The 21968-nt window shown below is 41.7% G+C and overlaps 1 protein-coding gene across 1 annotated transcript in view; it reads left to right on the top strand.

Annotated features, from left to right (window-relative positions):
• The window catches only part of LOC109462086 (nectin-4-like), a 78087-nt gene that overhangs the window by 46773 nt on the left and 9346 nt on the right, over nucleotides 1-21968 (top strand). Inside the window, exons 3-4 of the mRNA XM_019758584.1 lie at nucleotides 19893-20048; nucleotides 20489-20626. Coding sequence (XP_019614143.1) covers nucleotides 19893-20048; nucleotides 20489-20626 — 294 coding nt within the window. The remainder of the gene's footprint in view (nucleotides 1-19892; nucleotides 20049-20488; nucleotides 20627-21968) is intronic.

The following is a 21968-nucleotide window of genomic DNA, read 5'->3' as shown; positions in this document are numbered from 1 at the left end:
GTATACAAGCTTGGAAAGATACCCTTCCACAAACCCATTATGTAATGCATGACCTGTAAAGATTGAAAAGCTTCTACGCCAATATGCCTTTCAAGGCAAAGTTTGGCACCTGCATTATGTTGTGATGAATCGTTTTTAGGCGTGATTTTGAATTCCTGTAGCATCGGTACCTACCGTCTCCTTTACGGTAATAACAGTCGTTCGTTTCCCTTTAATGAAAACGCGTTACATATATATGTTACACTATAGCTGGTACTTGATAGGTCCCTGGGGTCTCTATGTTAACGTTATCGGGTCATTCATCGAACTAATGGGAGACATCATACAACAAGAAAAGTAACATTTGCAAAGTAAATGCATAATGTTTACCTTTGCATATGGTATGCTCTGTTAATTCTTACTCAAACACATTCAAGTATATCGTGATAGCAGTCAAAATCCCTCCAACTATAAACTTGCAACATTATGTAACCCAACACCAGTTCATTGGCCAGGTCAGGGGTCACTGTTTGGAGAAGAAGAAGAAACGTAGCAAAAACAATATGTTTTTCTTCGGTAAGAACATTCACTAGTAGATACAGTATGTTGTGGCATTTCTTCATTTACACTTAGCTGGCCAAAAGTTCCATATCCCCGTGGCTCTCGCCATTAACTGTCATTTACAAAACTGACCGTTCCTCTAACACTACGACAATTATCTGTTGCTAACCTTTTGACCCCCATTGATGGTCATGAAATGGACCTAGATTTGATACAATCATTCGTTTTAGAATACTAGTAACTCACTCGTCCGTTATATCTTATCCCAAGGCGACCGTTGTCATTTCGGTTAACCCTATTCCTATTATACCTCAGAGTCGTATATTGAAGTTCTCTACCTTGCGGCTATATCTTCAGCCAACCAGTCATAAAGGCAGTTGTTTAATGCCTTTGGGATCTGACTGTCCAAATCGAACTTCTATACACTGCCTTACCAACAGGGTACTTACCGATATGCTGTGGAATGTTAAAAGCAATTTTCATGAAAAATCTCGTCAACATGGCATTACATGGTGGAGTGTAGCTTACCTAATTATAAATAAGGATATCTTTGTCATTCACCCAACAATTGTCCAGAACAACGGATCAAGTGCATTTAGAAACAACTGAAATTTTTGGCTGACATATCTTTACAAAAAAAATCACTACTCAATAATTTGGCTGGAAATTACCGTAACCTTGATATTATGTACTAACGTAGAAGGGCTTCCATAAAAACTATTTAGTAAAATTGAAACAAGAGCTTCTCATTTTCTATATGCATATTCAATCTAAGAAGATAACTTGATCGATCTGTATACTGCTGTGTCTAAATCCTTCGGTTTGAAACTAATCCTGTTTCTTACCCGAACAGCACCAAGTAGATAAAAAAACACCCACGCCCTAAAGGTAGATCAAGCAAAATCAATTTTTACCACTTTTCTACTTTACTTTTATTGAGAAGCCACTGCTGCCCCTGACTTTGTTTAGTTTTGCTAGTCAGGGAATTTCTTTTCCGATAGTTATTACCTTGACATCAAAAAATATCCAACAATGTCTTTGTGTCATTTTATCTGTAGTGACCTTGTACGTACCTCTGTATTCGTTGTTTTCACATTATATGGAGCTCATTGAAGTTTTTGAATTAACTTTTTAAGTGTTTCAAGATCTGCTGCGTGTTAAGTTATTGCTGAAGTTGAAACGAATCATACCTATAAGTAGTAATTTCAGAGCTTGCTTGATTAATGTTATCACAATTATTGTTCTGAGTTGCATGTTGGCGTAAAAACGAATTCTAAAACATACATTCAGATACAAGTTAAGTTTAGTGTGTCCATGCCATAGTGATGATAAAGCGACAGACATATGACATGGTGAAACATCACTTCACATCGTCTGTATTGTGACTCCTTCAATAAGTTAGAATGGAAGGACTAGTGATGGATAGCACGCAAGAAAGCGGACCAAAATATAGAGTGAGTCTCTATATACCTGTATGAAAGTATGCCCTGAAGTAACATCTAAAATGAAAGAACTTCATTTCATGATGCATTATCGAAAGGAACGAAAAGGAAATGTCCTGCAGTAACCCAGTGACATATATAGAATCAAGGATGTTCACCTCAGATAAACGCAGTCATCTCATAGGGTGCTTGATTAATGTTATTATGTTGGCTTAAAAACGAATTCTAAAAACATACAATCAGACATTAATGTATCCATGCGAGACTAACGATGATGCGGCAGACATATGACATGTTGAAATATCACTTCACATCGTGTGCTTTATAAGTCCATCAATATGTTAGAATAGAAGGAACACTGATGGATAGGAAAGCAAAGCAAAATAGAGAGTGAAGCTCTATACATATGTGAAAGTGTACCCTGAAGTAACATCTAGAGTGAAGGAACTGCATTTCATGATGTATCATCGAAAGGAGACGAAAAGGTAATGTCCTACAATTACCCAGTTACATACTAGTATATAGCATCTAAGAGTTTCTCAGAGAAAGTGTTCAAGGGGTCTCGTAACTATATGAAGTCTCTCCAAAGATATATTTGCAACTTAAGACTGATTATGTATAGTGGCATCATACATGGCAGACATATGACATGGTGAAACATCACTTCACATCGTGTGCATTATGGGTCCTTCAATCTGTTAGAAAAGAAGGGTCAATGATGGATAGGTGACAGCAAGGATAATGACCTTGGTCATAGGAAAGCGAAGAAAATATAGAAAGTGAAGCTCTATACCTGTATGAAAGTATGCCCTAAAGTAACATCTAACATGAAAGAACCTCTCAAGAAATATCTAACCGTTCCTTTATGTCATTGTGATCGCAGTGCACATGACTCCTTGCACTTTGTATTATTGAAAGAAAACGATAGGATATGTCCTACAGTAACCCAGTAACATACATAGAAAGTACTTAAGATTTTTACCTCAGATAAGAGTGATCCATGAGTCTAGAAACTATATAAAGCCTCTCCAAAGATATATTTGCAACCTGAGGATGCACGAAGTCTGCTTTGTTGTCCCCACGGGCAGGACTAAGTGCAGGGAAAAGTCATTACCTTTTCTCCTGTGCGGATCTTCGCTGTGGAAGGCTTCGAGCAGGCAATTTATAGGGACAAAGAATAAACGTTGAATCTACGAGACGGACGTCTTTCATTTTGGATGTGACTTCGGGGCGCACTTCCACGGAGAAATGGATTCCATTTATCACAAGTTTGTAGAGAGCATCGAAACTTTTTCTAATTGCCTAAAGCAGAATAAATAGGTTACTGTGCTACATAAAATCATACAAATGCAAGATAGAATGGATGTTTTGCTTCTTTGCAGTAGGGAAATCAAATTTGTTTTCCTAAACTTAAAAGATTTTCGACAAAAACCGTATTCAAGGCCAGCCGCAGGGATTTTAACAGTGCATTTGCAAAATGTGAATTTACTATTGCGCAGTCTAACATGAGGGCCCTCGCTCTGCTAACTACACATACTAGAGCCTTGTGGAAACTCCTTAAGGCCTCTAATACTTTTGCTTAGAAAGAGGTAATAGAAAGTAGAATTACATTCGCCCTAGCTTATGGTAGATCTTAAGTACTGAAAATATATAGTTCAATATTGCAAATGGTCCAAACCATTAGCCTCCGTAATGAACTAAGTTAACCCATTTGTTGTATCAACCTCCCACCACACGGGAAGGCCACATGTGCTGGTTTGTGATATCGGCGATCATTCCCTATTCCCCCAGGTCATTCACGGTCAAATCATTGCAAGGACCATAAAAACCCCATTATAAAAACATCGAACGGCACAATTTATAACAGTACTTAATGCCACTGTTTTACTACATGGCCCCGGGGAACGGCCGATTCATTTCCCGTGTTCCGGAGGTACGATGTAAATTTGAGCGATGGTGACGTATTTGCTGCTCTAAAGCAGGAAACGTATGACTGCAGAGGAAATAAGTGTGTGGGACGGTCTGTTTCATTCTACTACCCAGCTGATCCTACAGAGATCACCTGATACATCATGTGTATTTTGAGCTTATTCGTTTAAGATAAGGCCTGAAGGGTAGGTACTTCTCATCAGAACACCCTGCAGTGTTGTCACAGTTTCAGGGTCTAAACAAAAAGTACAACTCCAGCCGAAATAACTCTGGAACTCTGGGACGGTCTGTTTGCCCGCTCTATCCAACTGATGCTGCACAGATCGCCTGATACATCATGTGTATGTTGTGACTCGGCATCATTTAAGATAAGGCCTGAAGGGTAGGTACTTCTTATTAAAACACCCTGCACTGTTGTCACAGATCCAGGGTCTAAACAAAAAGTACAACTCCAGAAGAAATAACTCTGGAACTCTGGAGCAGTCTTTTTGCTCGCTCTATCCAGCTGCACTAAAAAAAGGAAAAGGAAATAGCTTTGAGTCTATTTGATCGCACTTTCCATTCACTACTGGAGAAATGGTGTGATACATCATATACAGTACATTGTGAAGAAGGCCTAAGGGACAGGTAATACTCATCAGAAGACATGTGGCTCTAAAACAGGAGATCTACCACCACAGAGGACAACTGTCTGTTTGTCTGAAGCACTCAAAAGCTGTAGGAGAGATTGCCCGGGATCCAGTCTGTAAATCTTGGACTTTAGGTAGACATAGACTTTATTGATATTGTAATAAATATGCGTTTTAAAGTAAGGGCAAACAGTTTCTAACCAGAAGGACTGTAATAACTTTTGCTATCTCAGGCTCTAAAACAGAAACGTACGACTTGTGAGAGAAAGCACAACTGGTAAGTTTGTCTGCATCATCCAGAAACTGATGACGAGATTGTAAGATCCATCCTGCAAGGTAAAACTTCAGTGGAGATACGGAAGAACTATTTATATATTTTGGTACATCGATCTGGCTTTAGAGAATAACAGATAGAGAAATACACCGAAAGACTTATTCTATATTTCTGTGGGTATCTCAGGTTCTAAATTTGGAAACGTACCGCGGAAATAGCTGTGTTGGATGGTACGCTTGCTCGCATCATCCAACTCCTGATCCATCCACTGTACAAGATGTAATTTAAGATACGGCCAGGTACTTTGATGGGGCCAGGAGACTTATGGCGTCTTTTTTGTGCGTCCCAGGCTCTAAAGCAGGAAATGTACGATTCCGTAGGAGCTGACTGTGTGCTGCCTGGTTTATGTAGTCGCAGCTACTACAGAAGTCGTGTGGCGTAACGGCAGGGTGTTTTATCCTGAACCCAGAGGTCCTAGGTTCGAATCCTGCCATGCCATCATTCCCTTGGGAAAGGCAATTTGAAAGATTCCACCACTCCATCCAGGTGCAAAATGGGTACCTGACTCCTTTTGGGGAGGTATGAGTTGGTAGAAAGAGAGATGTGGGCTCTGCCTTCCGATACCGTGCCCTTGACACAGTGGATAGCAGCTCATTGTCCTTACTGCTTCGAATCCTACCATGTCATGTTGTGGCCTTGGGTAAGGCAATTTGTAAGAATTCCTCACTCCATCCAGGTGTAGAATTGGTACCTGACTTCGGTTGGGGAAATAAAAGTGGTTAGAAGAGAGGGTTGGGCTCCTTCCATGCTCTTGACACAGTGGATAACAACCCACTGCCCCCACTGCCTTAAAGAGGCCATGGGGTTACCTTTACCTACTGTTTTACTGCATGAGGGGAGCTACTGATTCAACCAGTTAAACACAGAGTGATACTCCCAAGTACGGGTAGATATATCCTATCAGAAGACCAATGACATGTACTGGCAACTTTTACCCTGAACGTGAATGATGCATCACTCGCTGTCGAAAGTTGCCAGATATTATTAGTTCTCTCGCTGGAACGGACGCAGTTGGCCCAGCCGGAGGTTAGTCGGGTCACGGTGAGGGTAATCTCATGCATGGAACACGTATTGCCGTTCTGTAGCACGCGTAGTGGAGACATCGTCTAATATCAAATAGAACTAGACAAAGCTGGTGCCAAATGTTGGGAATCAGGAGTTCGGAAGTCCTGTACCTTATTTCATAAAATTGATTCAGCAAATAGATTAGGTACTCAAGTCAGTAAATATGTATAAAACTTCTATCAATTTACAAACAAACAAACAAACAAACATTACACTTATACCCTGATGAAGTAGACCCTATGACCCTATTTTAAATAGGATAGACTATTCACCCTAGTGTTAGATGAATATCTATTTATTAACATTTTAATCGTTGAAATAGTTTTGTTGCTGGCGGATTTAATACGGTTAGTCTTTTCGTTGGATACCCTGGGCAATTGAGTTGGTATTTGAGCACTGCAAACGCGACAAATAAAGGATTTATACGTGGCGACATGGCGTTAGTCAAGCGAATATTTGATGCGATCCCCTGGATTTGGCTCGGTAGAAGTTCCGATACTCTGACAAATACTTGGATGAGAAAACCCGTTATAAGGACAGTCAACAACACGTAGTTTTGAGCTTCAGCCAAGCAGCTAAATGCAGCCCCATTTGTCCTGAGCTTATGGCTTGTCATTTCGGTGAAAACCAATATAGAGTCTCGGCGTTCCACATTTATAACGCCATAGTTATCGCCGTGCTCACTGCCACCGGAGAGTTTCAGTTTCAGTTTATTGAGATACCTTTAGCCCATTATGGGCTATTCTTTCAGGGTTCCAATACAAATACATGTAACATCACAATTACAGACACAATCCTACATATTTACACTTAACATACAGCACAAATCATTTAAAAACAGAGGAGTTACACGTCGCATAAAAAAACCTTAACTGTTTACATGGCAATCGTTAAAAAAAACATATGAATTCTACCTTGAAGATAACTGTCTGACTTTTATGAATTGCACCACGCTGTTGGTAAAGTATTTGACATGGGAGATGGACTTTACATCTGTAGGTAGAGAATTCCAGAGTTTCACGGCCCAGAGAATGATCTGCAGCCGATTAAGCAATATAGAGTCTCGGCGTTCCAGATTTATAACGCCATAGTTATCGCTGTGCACACTGCCACCGGAGAGAATGATCTGCGGCCGATTAACCGCGTGAGATGACGGTCCTAACGTCTGGCGAGATCTCGCCGTTCAATATTGTAACGGGATCAATCAATTTTCACGTTTGTTGGAAACTAACACAATCATATAATGTTTCCTGTAAAAATTGATTTGCAATTGATCGCTGGCGTGTCTCCATTTGTCTGCGTTACGGACTGTAAGTATTACACAGTGAGTCACACTGCCACTGGCTGTGACGAACGTTACAGTAATTTTGGGGCACGGATTTGTATTACATGCTACTTCAGATCTACTATCTCCAAACGTTTGCTTACGGCAATTTTGGGTCTCTCTCTCTGTCTTCTCTCTCTCTTTGTCTTTGTCTCTCTCTCTCTCTGTCTCTCTCTCTGTCTCTCTCTATATATATATAGATAGATAGATAGATAGATAGATAGATAGATAGATAGATAGATAGATAGATAGATAGATAGATAGATAGATAGATAGATAGATAGATAGATAGTCAGAGATATTGTGGGCTGAAATTTTTGTCTTGATGAATCCTCTACTCTACTTTTTGTGTCAGCGAAACCCATTGCGATGTCAGCTGTATGGTTTTAAGCGTTTCTTCCGTTGACAGTTGATGGCTACAGCACCATCTGCTCATGAGCACGTAGCCTGTGTTACGCAAATCCATTCTGTTAGATACTGAAGTTTGGGACTGAGACACTCCCCTAGAGCTTATTGCTGTACTCTAACTAGCTACATTTACTAGATTTTATTCACACTGTAGTTTAGACTCTCATTGCACTTGGTCAGTCTTCTGAGGAAGACCAGAGTGACTGGTCGAAAGCTCTACGTGAGAGAACTTCTTTGTGTTGGATCAAAAGTTTTAACTTAAAAAAAAGTAGGGTGAATTCTCTGACCCAGTTTTTCTTTAAATTTCAAAGATCAAAGGACCGTCCCTTAGGCCATATTACTACAGATCAATACATACAAGGTTCCCAATAGGAATGAAAAAAGGCATGACTGAGCAAAAATGTTTCTCCTGTTCTTGCAATTAGCCCTCGGGCATGAATTTGAATGAAAACGTAACCCTCTGCAGCAGTGATTACACAACTGTGTGGCCCAAGTGCTACAGAAACGGAGATGGGCGCCGCTATAAGCGACGATGCCAATGGTTGCGGGGAGCACTTTAACTTAACTTTTGTAACTGGTTCCTACCGACCAGCAGCTGCATATTGACATGACAGTGAAGCAGACATGCAGCAGTGAGACTGTATAATGTATATATAATCCTACTCTAACACCTTCCTCCACCGTCCGTCTGTTCCCGACATGTGTAGATAAAACATGTCGCAGGTGTTCAATAAATCGTTCCCCCGCCCAGCCCTGCCTAATCACCCCTCTCCCTGCGCTGTCCTGTAATTTGTATGACCGTATCTCTGCCTTGTAACGGCGCAGTCTGCTGCAGTGTCCGATATTCGCCCTGTGATTTATACAGTGAAGCTACTGACTGACGAAAGTCTGGCCAAATTTCAGTGATTATAGCTACTCAGCTGCGGGCAATGCTTTTAATAGCAGGACGCTCAGGAGGAATTCTAATGTGAAACGGCCACGTCGGTTGCAGCTTTTAAAAACCGACTGCGTCGAGTCACTTAGAATGACTATAATTTGTGGAATGAAACTTGGATGTTGATATTGATAAGATATGAATCGAGATAATGTTTGAATTTTGTATGGACTTTTTTATGTATTTATATTGTATTTCTATGACTGATTTAATATTGTAACTGAACCGAAGAATTTGTAAAAAAAAAACCTGAACTACCTCCCCTTGAACTCTTGAAGAATGGTACTATTACATATATGATACTGTACATTTTCAAGGCTAAATAAAGGCTGGAAAAAAAGAAGAAACGGCCTCCTCTGAAACGGTTTGAAGCATCTGGGGCGTGTTGGAGTGAGTTCATCCATACCAGCCAGTCAAATGTCAAATTGATCACGTAGTGTGCAATTGTCCAATAGTTTATTGCCTCGCCTTTGGTTCAAGAGGTCGAGGGGTCAGCTCTGGACCTGAACCTCAATTTTGGCGCCACTGCCGGGTGTAACTACCCCAGAAGTGAAAGTTGTAAACCATAGTGATGGGAGTCGCACATGGATGGGTTCAGATTAGAGAATTCTCCGCTTGCAGTCGTAAAAACATGTCTTCTATATGGTTGGTTCAACCAGTCGTTCCCTCAGGTACCTCAGCAAGAATCTGGTTGTAAGATCAGTAAAAGGAAGTCATTGGACTACGGCCATTGCTCACTTGAAAAACACTTTTGTTCCTAGCTTACGACGCCGTAGTTGAGCTTTTTTGAGTTCGTAAAACACCGAAGAATCAGAAGTACTTCGTAACTCCGTAAAATACTGGAACTTCATTTCGCGTTAGGAGGGAAGACGAGGATTTGGCCGTGTATAAAGTTCGCAGTTGAAAGATATGTGCATTAAAATATCAATGCAATATAATGGAAACCACTGCAAAACTTTCAAGACTTACATTTCGAAACATTTCTAATTCTAGATATACGTTAGCTAGAGATTGCTACGACTCTGTACTCCTTCATCTACTTTCTAATTTGGTGATACATTTGGTTTACATTTGGCATTTAGTTTCATTCTAGTGTAAGAACTGCTAAGCCATCTGCTGTAGCTGACATCCGCACTCGTTCCTCTCCCATAGAAAGGAGGATTAGTACTGTGGAGTTTGCTTTAATTCCTCTTGTTCTTGTTCATTTTGCTGATGCACAATCTATGTACGGCTTATGAGCAAGCTTAGGCATAGCAAGAAACTGTCGCCACCATTTATACAATCAATGACTCAATCTGGCGCCTAAAAACACTTTCTTGCAAGTAAAGTCTGGTGTGAAATACGTTTTAATCCTCTAGAATTCGTTTTCCTTTTCCTTCATAATCACAAAAACCTCACTCGTCTTTTCTGGTACCTGATAAAAGCTTAGTACTTACTTTTGTACCCAATTGGCAATACGTTTGGGCTGGGGCTTCAATATTGAAGCCGCCGCGTCAATTTTCTGCCAACCTTGCAGCAGCCTTAGATGTGCCCGGACTTCAATACGAAGCAGTGACCCACGGGGCCCAGCCTCCACCTGCTATCTCCTACAGACTCACAGAGAGCGTGTCGTTCTTTGAAGTGGAATTCCTGATAACAGCAGCGTGCGTGGCTGTGTCTTACTCAGGCAGAATAAAACATGACCGTTCGATCTTTCTTTTCCCTCTCTCACAACTGCGTTTTTGGCGAGACAGAAAAGTTTAGGGCTTAAACGTTTTGAGGAGTTTCTTTATTGAAAAGAAAATTCCACCTACATTTCTTTCGCCTTATCTTAATAGACAGAGGTCTCGGTTCTGGAGACAGTGATCCTTCTAAAAGAACACAAAACCTTTGCCTTAAATTTTCTACAAAACATTTTGCAGGTGAAACAACATGCACAATTGCTTATTCTTAGACAACGACTGGGGTTGTACAGTTGAAAATTTTGGTCAGTCATATTTCTTGAGTTGGAAAACTTGCTTCATGATATATGCCTAATTGCAACTTTGACTTTCTGAATCCAAATTTAATATCTTGAGGTGCTTCATTATGCTTATCGTGGTTATAAACCTGCATTTCTCCTCTGGTCCCTCAGTCGCTGACGAAAGCTAGTGGATACTACCTGAAACGTCTGACTGTTTTCAAAATCATATCCAGTTGCTTGAGTAACTGCTTTAATTTTGGCGTATCTTATTACCTGGATGTCTAACCTTCATCGACGTATGCTTCATTATTACTTAATGTTTACTGAAATGCATAACCACGACTCTACCCTTATCAAATATTCCTGTAACGTACGTATATACATGATATGCCTAATTGCAACTTTGACTTTCTGAATCCAAATTTTCTATCCTGAGGTGCTTTATTGTTACTTGATGTTTACTGAAATGCATAACCACGACTCTACCTCCGTGAATACTTTCATCAGGTTGGTAAGTCACTGGGTAAAGAGACTCTTTTTACACAACCAAGTCTTTTATTCAGCCGACGTTTCGGTGACCGTCTGTCACCTTCCTCTGGGCAATTCTGGCTGGTTCACATTGCCTAGCACAGGTGTCGCTGCTATAGATGCAGGGACTCTACCTTTATCAAATATTCCCGTAACGTATATGTAACGTGTTTCTGTCGATTTGCTTTAGCATCAATCCCCAAAGTGCAGTCTCAACAATGCATCTTCCGCAACTCCGTACGTCTTCCCTGACTAATGCTGCATGCAGCGCGTAACGCCGCATGTTATATAAGTCCTGCCCATCGATCCTCAGTCCAGCTTCAGCTTTTCCAATTTCAGCGGACAGGCTTCCCCACAAGGCGTTTTACGGGCGAACTGTCGATAACGGGAACTCACGGACTCTCGCGGCTGTACACGCTGATTTCAGTTTGTCAATAATACAGGAGATTCCAAATCTAATGCGAGCGGGCGAATAAAAAACAAGGCGGGTCGAGAAAAACAAGGTTCCTACAATTTAGATTTTTGACTCAATCATGGTTTTGATTCGGTAGGAACATCACATATACACAGCCAGCATCACATATCACTGCATCAGAGTAAGAAACAAAACATTAAATCAGAGTCTTTTCTTGTCTCCTCTACACCTTCCGGCATAGCAACAGACATCTTTGCCCATTTTCGGCATGGTGACCACTGTCAGAAGGCAACAAAGTTTCTTCTTTTTTTCCAAAATCAGGCGAAAATTAATGCGGGCGCATGTCATCCATAAAAATGACTTGCTGTGGCCAAACGGGAACTCCTCACGGCTGTACGCACTGATTCCAGCCCTGTCAATAATACAGGAGAGTCACACACTACCCAATAAGAACAGAGAGTCAAGCTTAATGACAACAGAATTGCTTCGGTGAACTGAAAAGTCACGAACCCGGGCTCTTACCTAGCGGACAAGATAACGTTAATTGTAGAGTAGACGATGATGCATTACAACCTTCGCTTACATTGAGTTTATAATCGATTTGGTCCCAGAAAGAAGTCAACTTGGGGAGGATCCAGGTTTAATGGGGGGTGTGACTATGGACGGGCTTAAAGAACAGGGAACTCGCTCGGTCATTATCGTTAATGGCATCCAATGCGATTTCAGAGCAGCAAAAACTGGGAATACTCTGAATAAGGCATGATATTGACACATACTGCCCCACATCAGCACATTTCAATCAGTATTTCATACTTAAGACATTTAAAACTGCAGAAACAAGCCCCAACTTGAGTCCTTTATTTTCTGGGTGGTACCCTAAAAATCAGCCCAGGGTCCTTCCAGTGACCATTTTCCGTCAGGATTTTGGTAAATTTTGCGCCATGAGGGTCACTATAGATAGAGTTGATTCAACTCAGTATGTAGATAAATGATTAGAATTTTGGCTTTGAAAAATCGGGTTTTCAAACCCTACAAACTGCACTGGATGCTTTAATGGGTGGTTCGACTATGGACGGGCTTAAACAACAGGGAACTCGCTCGGTCATTATCGTTAATAGAAGCCTTGGTGGTTCAATCTGTCTTATTACGATGTGCAATTGGAGGTGTGAGAAGTGTTGATAACCCATAACTTTGCTGTAAAACTAATGTAATGGAGATTACGGGGTACAAACGCCATTGAGTGTGGCCGTTGCCCCGCTTATTGTAGCCGTAACGGTGCCATTACGGATGCATGCATCGCGGGGACAGTACATTAAACCGTGCTTATCTCAGCAACCGTGGCACGGGTAAGGAGTTGTGACGAAAATCGATGACGATAAAGACAGGGCTGGACAAACTTTGTGGGGCTACTTTCGCTGACCTTTGCCTACTTTAACTTGGGGTTATAGAAACAAAAAAGATTTGAGGGCTGTTCAGGTGTATTTGGGGATCTTCGAACTCCCCACAACACCTGAGACTGGTCCTTGGACTTTCCGTCATTCTTCCTGTCAATCCTTTCCCACCCACGTGTTGTCAACCTACTCTGTCCGGACAACAACAAAAAACAAATACACAAACCCACAGCTGAGTCACCCAAAAAATTATGCCAATGACTTGTAAAACCCAACGTAACAGATGTGTTTTGTTTCCAATTTTGCAGTTCAGTACTTCATGTACTGTCAGGCTACGGTCCAAGTCAAATCCAAAATGTCGGAGAATGAAATGAACTGATACGATAGAGTGTACAATTATATACGCCATATCGCCCGTTTTCAATACTATTATCGATTTAAAGCTAGACGCATCAACAGGCAGAAGAAACATCACATCGCACTAAGTTTTACACTTCTTTAGTAGACAAGGCAATGCCGATTTCTTTTCTTATCAAGGCAATTTGATTGCTTATAGGAATCTAATGTACTTCGGCTAGACGTGAGTCCACAAATGTGTCCTTAGTTTGCCTACCGGTATAACTGGATTTCTGTAGTGAGACTTGAGATGTATCGTTGAGGGAAATAAGGTTTAGTTTAATAACAGAGTTTATTTGCAAGCTCATGCCCGAAGGCTAATTGCGTGCATGGGAAGACAGGCTAAAACATGTCTGGTCTATAGATCTACCTGATGTTTCTGCCTACAGTACCGGGGGGTATCATACCTACATATGGCTCAGTAATGTACAGTTATAGTCAGTACAAAATCTCATATCATCACGGTTGATTGCTGCCACGGATTCCTATCACGGTGGTTGAAATAGTTGGGCATAAGAAAATAAATCTTGTGTTTCCAGTTTTGAAAGAAAAACTAGTGTCGGTAGGTAGGGGTTTTCTACTTTTTTTGTTTTTTAATGGCTAAAATTCATGATCCAGCAAGTTAAGTTTAATACAATAATGCATCGGGACTGTACTGTCTCAAGACAAGAACACGTCCAACTGTTTCCTTGCGGACATATGTTTCATCCAATATACTCAGTAAAGAAACAGTTGCCTGAAGTTTACAGCTTTACAAGCGGTCGATGTATATATCGCCCATTTTGTCTGCTGTAATTTATAATTTGTCATTTGTGTACGCAAACTTTTTTGTAATTCAGGGAGTCTCATCCCTGTAAGGTTTGCTTTTTGGTGTCAAAAATGAAGAATAAAGAATTACCTACTTCGTGGACACTAGCTACAGGATCATCTCCTGTGATTCGTATTCATCTCACCGTTCAGTTCCACCGTTTATTGACATCGTAACATTCCCGCTACACACAGCGATATGAAAGACTTAATACACCCCCTCCTGACTGTCAACCCTTTGTGGTCCCGGCCATTCATAAGCCCCCGTTTGATTGTCAGCCTCAAACTGCAGGATGGCCCATCTGAGTACCGAGCTCCATGAATATATATGATATCAGCTGAATGACCCATCCGTTACGGATTGGAAGTACTCTGTAGTTTGGCATGCCTTTGTCCGCCGGCAGGGAGGGTGAAGAATTGCCGGCAGCATCTGGATGGAAGGCAGTCCCGGGCATGGAAGGCAGACACTGGAAGACGGACATAGAGCAAGATAAAGAGACAGACTTGAAGCTAAAGAGAGAGAGACAGAGAGACAGAGACAGAGAGAAAGAGAGAGAGACAGAGACAGAGAGACAGAGAGATAGTTATCGTTACACTTAGCAGACGTGAGTGTAACCATGCCAATAGTTCCCAAAAGTTCTCGTAACCACGCGACAAAATTGAAAGTACTCTGTAGTTTGGCATGCCTTTGTCCGCCGGTGGGCAGGGTGAATAATTGCCGGCAGCATCTGGAAATATCATGAACAGCACAGGCATGGACGGCAGTCCCGGGTATGGAGGCAGCACCAATACAAGAGAAAAGGGGACAGGCAGACTGGGAGACAGACATCGAGCAAGAGACAGACTTGAAGAGAGAGAGAGAGGGAGGGAGAGAGAGAGAGAAAGAAAGAAAGAAAGAAAGAAAGAAAGAAAGAAAGAAAGAAAGAAAGAAAGAAAGAAAGAAAGAAAGAAAGAAAGAAAGAGCCAGCCCAAAAGAGATACCAGTACTAAACAGAAAGCAGGATAAAAAAGCCTAAAAACACGCCAAAAAAGCCAAGGCCCACAACTCTGCTTGGAGAGTAACTTTAGAAGTTTTACACTGCATGGGACAGTGTCGCATCATCAGTATCTCTCGCGTGTCCCGACCGTCAGTAGACCGTCCTCTTTTATTACTCGCGCTGTCTGAGTCCATCACACAGGATGAGCCTGATTTACAATCCAGCAGCATCCCGCATAATTGATATCGATTGGGAAACGTTATGGCAGCTTCCTGCATGGCCACCCGCCTATGGTTGCACCATCATTTGTTAGACATTACTCGTATTTTCGTTCTTCATGTGCGAAGTTATTGATACAAGGTGTTTTTAATGGCATAATCCGTCATCTTAATGAAAAAGTGATGGACAAGGTTGCGTCAGGACCGTTAACCCTCCTTGCACTTCGTACCGCAGAACGTAGAATTAATCATGTTTGATTGACACATAATTACTCACTTCAAAGCTTTCGCGCCGCCCCCGCAATCTCCCACAACATGTTTCCTTGTTAATTGATTAATTCTGTCTGTACCACGCCGCCATATTCATCTTGATAAAACAGTTGAAACTTAATCAAGCACTTAGATTGTTGCAGGTGACTCTGAAGCCTGGCAGAGGCCAAAAACTCTACCGGTAAAACGTATGCTATCAAAGAACAGCAAGCCGAAATTCCTAGTTCGATATCTTGAGGGAATTTTCCAACAGGAGCTTTCCACGTTCCCTGCACTGGGTGGTCCGACTGTTTCATATACCCGCCGCCATGCAGTCACCGGTTGTAATTAAAAGTCACTGATGAGTTTCTGTAATGAAAGCCTTCCACAACTACCGGCGAGGCTTTGAAGTCACACATACATCACGGAACTAATTAAACTTGTGCTTCCTGCTGTGATTGAAAGAACCTTGGTTTGATAGTTTTCATCATTACGAACATTACATTGGACGGTATAAGTTAACCTTCATTTGATGTAAGCTACGTGAACCTTGACAGCTCAATACTGTCAGAAGTTTTCATACCAAAAGAGAACCAATAAATGTTTTGCACTACATGAAATCCGAAATGTAAGCATACCTTACCCAACTCCCCTGGTATATCATCTGTCTGTCCAATTTCTAACCTTTCCCGAAGCCTGGTAGATGCTACGAATGCGCTGTAACATCACGTAAAACTACGGCAATAGGGCAGCAGTCATTTACTAAAGTTCCCTTAGCGCGGACCAACTCCCCTGGCATAAGTTATATCATCCGTCTACTTGGCCAATTTCCACTCTTTTCAGCCGCTTCTCGAAGACTGGTAGAGGCTGCAACATCACCTAAAACTACGGCAAAATGGCAGCAGCCGAACCGTGATGTCCGTCCCTCAATTACTTAAATTAAGGTCTCTTAGCGCGGACTATATCATCCCCTGGCATATCATCTGTCTATTTGGCCAATTCAATTTCTACTCTTACCAGCCGCTTCCCGAAGCCTGGTAAAGGCACAAGGGCTACATTCGCGCTGTAACATCACGTATAACTATGGCAATATGGCGGCAGTGATGCGTGATGCCGGTCCTTCACCCCGTACGGTAGTCCACACGCCCTGCAGCCCGCACCAGACGTGAGGGGTCAGGGGCCACCAATGAGCGGCGAACCGGATTCTCAGCTGCAATCCCAGAAGATCACTTCTGGCCCCCTACCTGCGGATCGGGTTACTGCAGCCCGGATCTGTATCTGTATCAATATAGCCAGTATAACCGCCCTTCGGCGTAACACACCAGCTTCGCAGCTAGCTACATTACACCGAACGACATGTTACACTCAATCTTTGCACATTTAATTGCAGGAGTTGTTTAAATTTGTCTAGTGATGATGCCCCTACTGTGCTTGGTGGCAACGAGTTCCAGTCTACGATCGGATTACAGAAGCCCGGATCGGATTACGGCAGCCCGGATTTAGGAAGATCTGCTCCCTCCAACCCTAATTTTCCGTGTCAAATCCCGCATCCTCAAGGTCACCAGTACGACCTTGGATGGGTCTAGAATGAAGCTGCTCTCTGCAAGCCTGACTGCGTCTTCCCCTGCAGCGGGAGACTTTTAGTCATGCGGCTGTGGGTCCAGATATCCACATTCGTGACATGTATACATGAAGTCAAGCTTGTAGTGTATGACATATGTCAGACATACGCAGGGCTATATATAACACATTTACCCATAGACTATTTTGCTATGTGCAAAATGCCTTTTTCCATGGCTATGATAGTCAACGACAACGATCAACCGTAGACAATACGTGTTTGGTAGATTGTATGACATATGCCAGAAGAAGTCAAACATACGTGGGGCTCTATATAAACACATTTACCCATTGACTATTCTTCTATGTGCAAAGTGGCCTTTTTGCTTCTTAACCAGGGCTATGAATGGTACTAGTAGTGAATCCAGAGTCAACGATCAACCGTAGACAATACGTGTTTGGCAGATTTTATGATATATGCTACAAGAAGTCAAACATACAAATGGCTATATATACAAACTCATTTAGCCATAGATTATATTCCTCTGGTATTGCGTATGAACCTACATTGCGAGCAGCTGTGCACGTACATGAACGATGCCCCGTAGTAGGTTAGAAAATCCATTTTATTCCGTCCGTGATAGTATCAAATTGCTTTAGTTGTTCGATGCTTTCTCTGAAGTCGAACTTTGCTTGGTTCATTTGTCAGGAAAGTAGCTGGTACAGCATACAAACGCGACAATATCGTCTTCTGAATGTGAATCAACGTCTCAAAATATCCCTAGCCTCCGTAGCAGGCTTATAGAACTGGGGCTTTGGTAGTATTTGGTTGTTGTCTAATTAGCCAAAAAACGGGAGTAATACAACCAGGCCGGCTATGTTGTCTGTATGCAATCAGAAAATAGCAAGACCCTGAAGACCCCCCAAACCCCCAGTTTTTGGCATGCTATGGAGGCTAAAATATTCCCAAGCTTCCAAAAGTAGGAATGACATGACATGACATGGCACGTAATAAAATCACCTTGTGACTGAATATTTATGTTCAAGATAAGATAAAAAAACGAGCTTCAAGGCAACAAAAGGTTCCAGTCTCCATGACATATGCAAAACGCTCGGAGAGAATTACGAGTATCTGGATTTCATTGATAAAGAGTTCACGTATTGAACTGCTGAGAACAAAACCCCCGAATACTCAATCTCGTTCCGCACATTCAGCGGAATTTACAGCTACAACCCTTATCGATGTACCATCGATATCTAAAATGTCAAGAGGTATGTTCACTTCGCTCTATCTTTATCCCATATTGAAATATCAATCCGTCGGCTACGCCATCTGTTTCATTCATATTGCTTTTAGGCTTGTGCTCGTAGGCGGCCTTACGGGGTTTAAAAGTCAAGTTCAGTAACGAAACCGCTGATACAGCCGTGAAACTTCACTTTGTAAGGGTATCTTAATACCGGACAAAGTAACCCTAATGGCCCTTAATGGTTCTACCTCTCCAGTCTTCCCGGTGTGATTTAGAGCCTGGCGAGGTCTTATAACAAAGCAACTCACATCCTTGACTACGGGCAATTATTTCCACCACTCAGCATCATTGTAGCCAATTTGACATAATCCCAGACATTACCACCCATCGACCGTAGGCAGACTCCGCGTCTAGCCGACATGCAAACAAACCAGCCGTAATGACCGTGCCTGATAGGCGGGATGTGGCAATGCGCTGCCGATTTGATACAGCATCTGCCACAGTTTCAAGGACTGGCAGCGGTTACATGATAAGGCTACATTTGTTGTAGCTAGGCTGTGTTGCGATTTGATGTTGTAGCAATTTTCAGGCATGTTATGTTATGTTATGTTATGTTATGTTATGTTATGTTATGTTATGTTATGTTATGTTATGTTATGTTATGTTATGTTATGTTATGTTATGTCATGTCATGTCATGTCATGTCATGTTAGAATCAACCTCAGACAAGGTTACAGTTACAGTTACACTTTATTAAGAAAATCAGCCTTGCGGCATGAGGTACATGTACAACAAGCTGAATTGCACTGATCTGTACACTCGCGTATGCAAAAGCATCAACTTACATAAAAAAGAAAACTCAAAGTAACAAGATTCTAAGACTGGATAGCAGATCACTACATACGTCATCCAAAACAATGCCCTTTTGCGATGCAAACTTTTGATTACTGTGAGGAAAATAATGCTTTCGTAAGCTCTGCATTAAGTCAATTGTTTCATCATTATTATTGTAATTTTCTGCGAAGAAGCAAGGATTGTTGACGTCGACATTGAACCTCTCCACTGCAGACGTGATGCCGACGCCATTAAACTATGCCAACACTCAACCCCCTCCAAATATTGGCTAGATGAAAGAGTACATTGTCGATAACTATTTTCAACTACATTTCGTTCCATTGGTTATTGCAGCTTTCCTAGTATAGCACATTGGTAGATGTCATATAAATGTATTCTAGCTTATAGTAGCAGTTTTTATTTCCAAATTCATGCCTGAGGGCTAATTGCAACATAGGCCATTAATGTATAGGGTACTAGTTTATAGACAGTGCAAATAATTTCTTTGGTTGATAGCAATCATGAGTACTTCTGTTTACATGATATTGTATGGGGAGGGAGTTTTTCTTCACATGTATCTGTTTCCATTTTTAAGTGGGGCTGTTAAATTAAGTATACAACTTGAGTGCAGTCCCACTTTGTCCTGGTCTTTGTATTGTTTCATCAATAAAAAAAATTATAATATGCCTGATAAGTGACTAATGTTTCTGTCCTGTTTTTCAGTGCCTCCGACTGTTGAAGTAGGACCGTACTCCCCTTACGTCACGACCTACCGCCGGACGGTAACTCTGACATGCGCAGTGAGCGGCGCGAAGCCGAACATCTCTTCACTGCACTGGGAGAAGGACGGCGCACGCGTAGAGACGATCGGATTCACAGGTTTTTGTCTTATGGGCATTTCTATAGTTAAGGTAGCAGAGTACAGTTTTCGCCCTATGGGGATTTCTATAGTAAAAGATCTCAAAATGACTCACTTCGACGCGGTAAAAAAATTGACCTCCTTCGCAGACTTGCAGGGCGCGGCGTTGGGCAGCGAAACCGTCTTTCCCTGGCAAAACTCCCTCAGCAGCAAAACCGTCCCTCCGCGGTATAATTCCCGTCGCTCATCGAAAAAAAACAACGCCGCGCCCTACAAGTCTGCGAAGGGTAGTAGAATTATAGTAGGGCTCACTTCACAAATACGAAAATCGAGTAGAAGGTACAAACTACAATATATTCGAAACAAAAATATCCTGTCGGCGTAGCAGCGTCGGCGTATCTGTTTTCTATCTGACTATTTTCTATACCCGCGCCATTAACACTGTTCTGCGACCTCACAGGGAAGTACTCCGGAGGAAACATGGCGTCTCCCTCATTACTTATTCATCACGTGACCAGAGCAGACACAGGGGCGTACGCCTGCATCGCGGATCACGTGGTCAGACCAGCCGCCTCCAGTCTCCGGCTAGAAGTGCTATGTACGTGAACTTGTTTGTTTGTTTGTTACTTTTTTGTTTTGTTTTGTTTTTAGCGGCGATGCTCAATGTAAAGCCAACCTAGAAAGGTGACATTTGCAAAGCAAATGCATAAGGTTTACCTTCGCATGTGGTCTGCTCTGTTAGTTCTTCACACATTCACATATATGGTGACAGGAGTCTAAATTCCTCCTACTATATAATTGCAACATTTTGTAACCCAACACCCGTTACCATGGTGAGAGACAGTCAGTTGGGAGGGCGTGTGTGGATTTTCCCTGAATGGGGTACAATTTTGTCACAAAATTCCCAAAAACAATAACAGGCAACAACACAGAGATTACGAGATGACACACTGTAGGACAGATATATAACAATGCCAAAAGATGGCGGTGAATATGTTTACGTTGAAAGCTTGAGGATTATATTCGAGAGGCAAGCATGTTTGTTTGTTTGTTTGTTTATTTCAATCCCCATTAGTGCTTAAAAGCACTATTCTTCCTGGGGTCAATAAAATAAAAATAGATAACAAAACTTTGTACATAATGATGATTACAAAATAATAAAGTAAGTTCAAAATCAAATGTTTTGGTGAGAAAGTTCTATAATTTTGCAGTCCGGGGAAAGAAACTGCTACAGTAACTGTAGAAGTCCTCCAAAAGTTTTTTTCTGAACAGCGCCCATGAAAGTAACTAGTTACTATAGAAGAGGGATAGGGAGGGAACGATTAGTCAGTGTGAGAGTTCCCCTTCATATTTTATCACCAAATCTAATAACCAGCGTACACACCGTCAAAACGATACAGTTATGAATAGACACCGTAACAGGCTTGAAGAATCATAAACGACGTTTACTGCTGTGGGATTCCATATTAACGAGGCCGAGGTGTTAAGAAGAAATAAATTCTGTTAACAAGAAGAACGGGAGGTTGGATGTGGAAAATTTGTCTTACTTGGGAAGGTGTTTCCGAAATGTGGGGTAATATTAGTTCCTGTACAATAGATAGCCTAACGGGAAAAGGCAGATACATCTTGCTATGTGCATAGGTAAGACGGATGTATAGTAATATTACTGTACACCAACCACGCTAATATAGAAGAAGAATGGTGCAGAAGTTTACGACATGCTTACTGCGTTCGTAAGAAAGAAGAATGCTTAGATGAATATTACGACTTAGGAAAGCACTAAATTACACAACGACTCATAACTAGGAAAGCATAACGGTTCACGTTTGGGGAACTTTATGTTTGAAGTATTGGCGCCAACGAGTTCCAAAAGGAAGCGAATATATTGGCTTTAATAAAAATTGGTTACCCTTGTATCAGGAAATACACAAATCTTAAGA

The sequence above is a fragment of the Branchiostoma belcheri genome, unplaced genomic scaffold (assembly GCF_001625305.1).
Source record: "Branchiostoma belcheri isolate BF01 breed outbred unplaced genomic scaffold, Haploidv18h27 scaffold99, whole genome shotgun sequence".
In the NCBI taxonomy this organism is placed as follows: Eukaryota; Metazoa; Chordata; class Leptocardii; order Amphioxiformes; family Branchiostomatidae; genus Branchiostoma; species Branchiostoma belcheri.
This window is presented reverse-complemented; position numbering and strand designations above follow the sequence as displayed.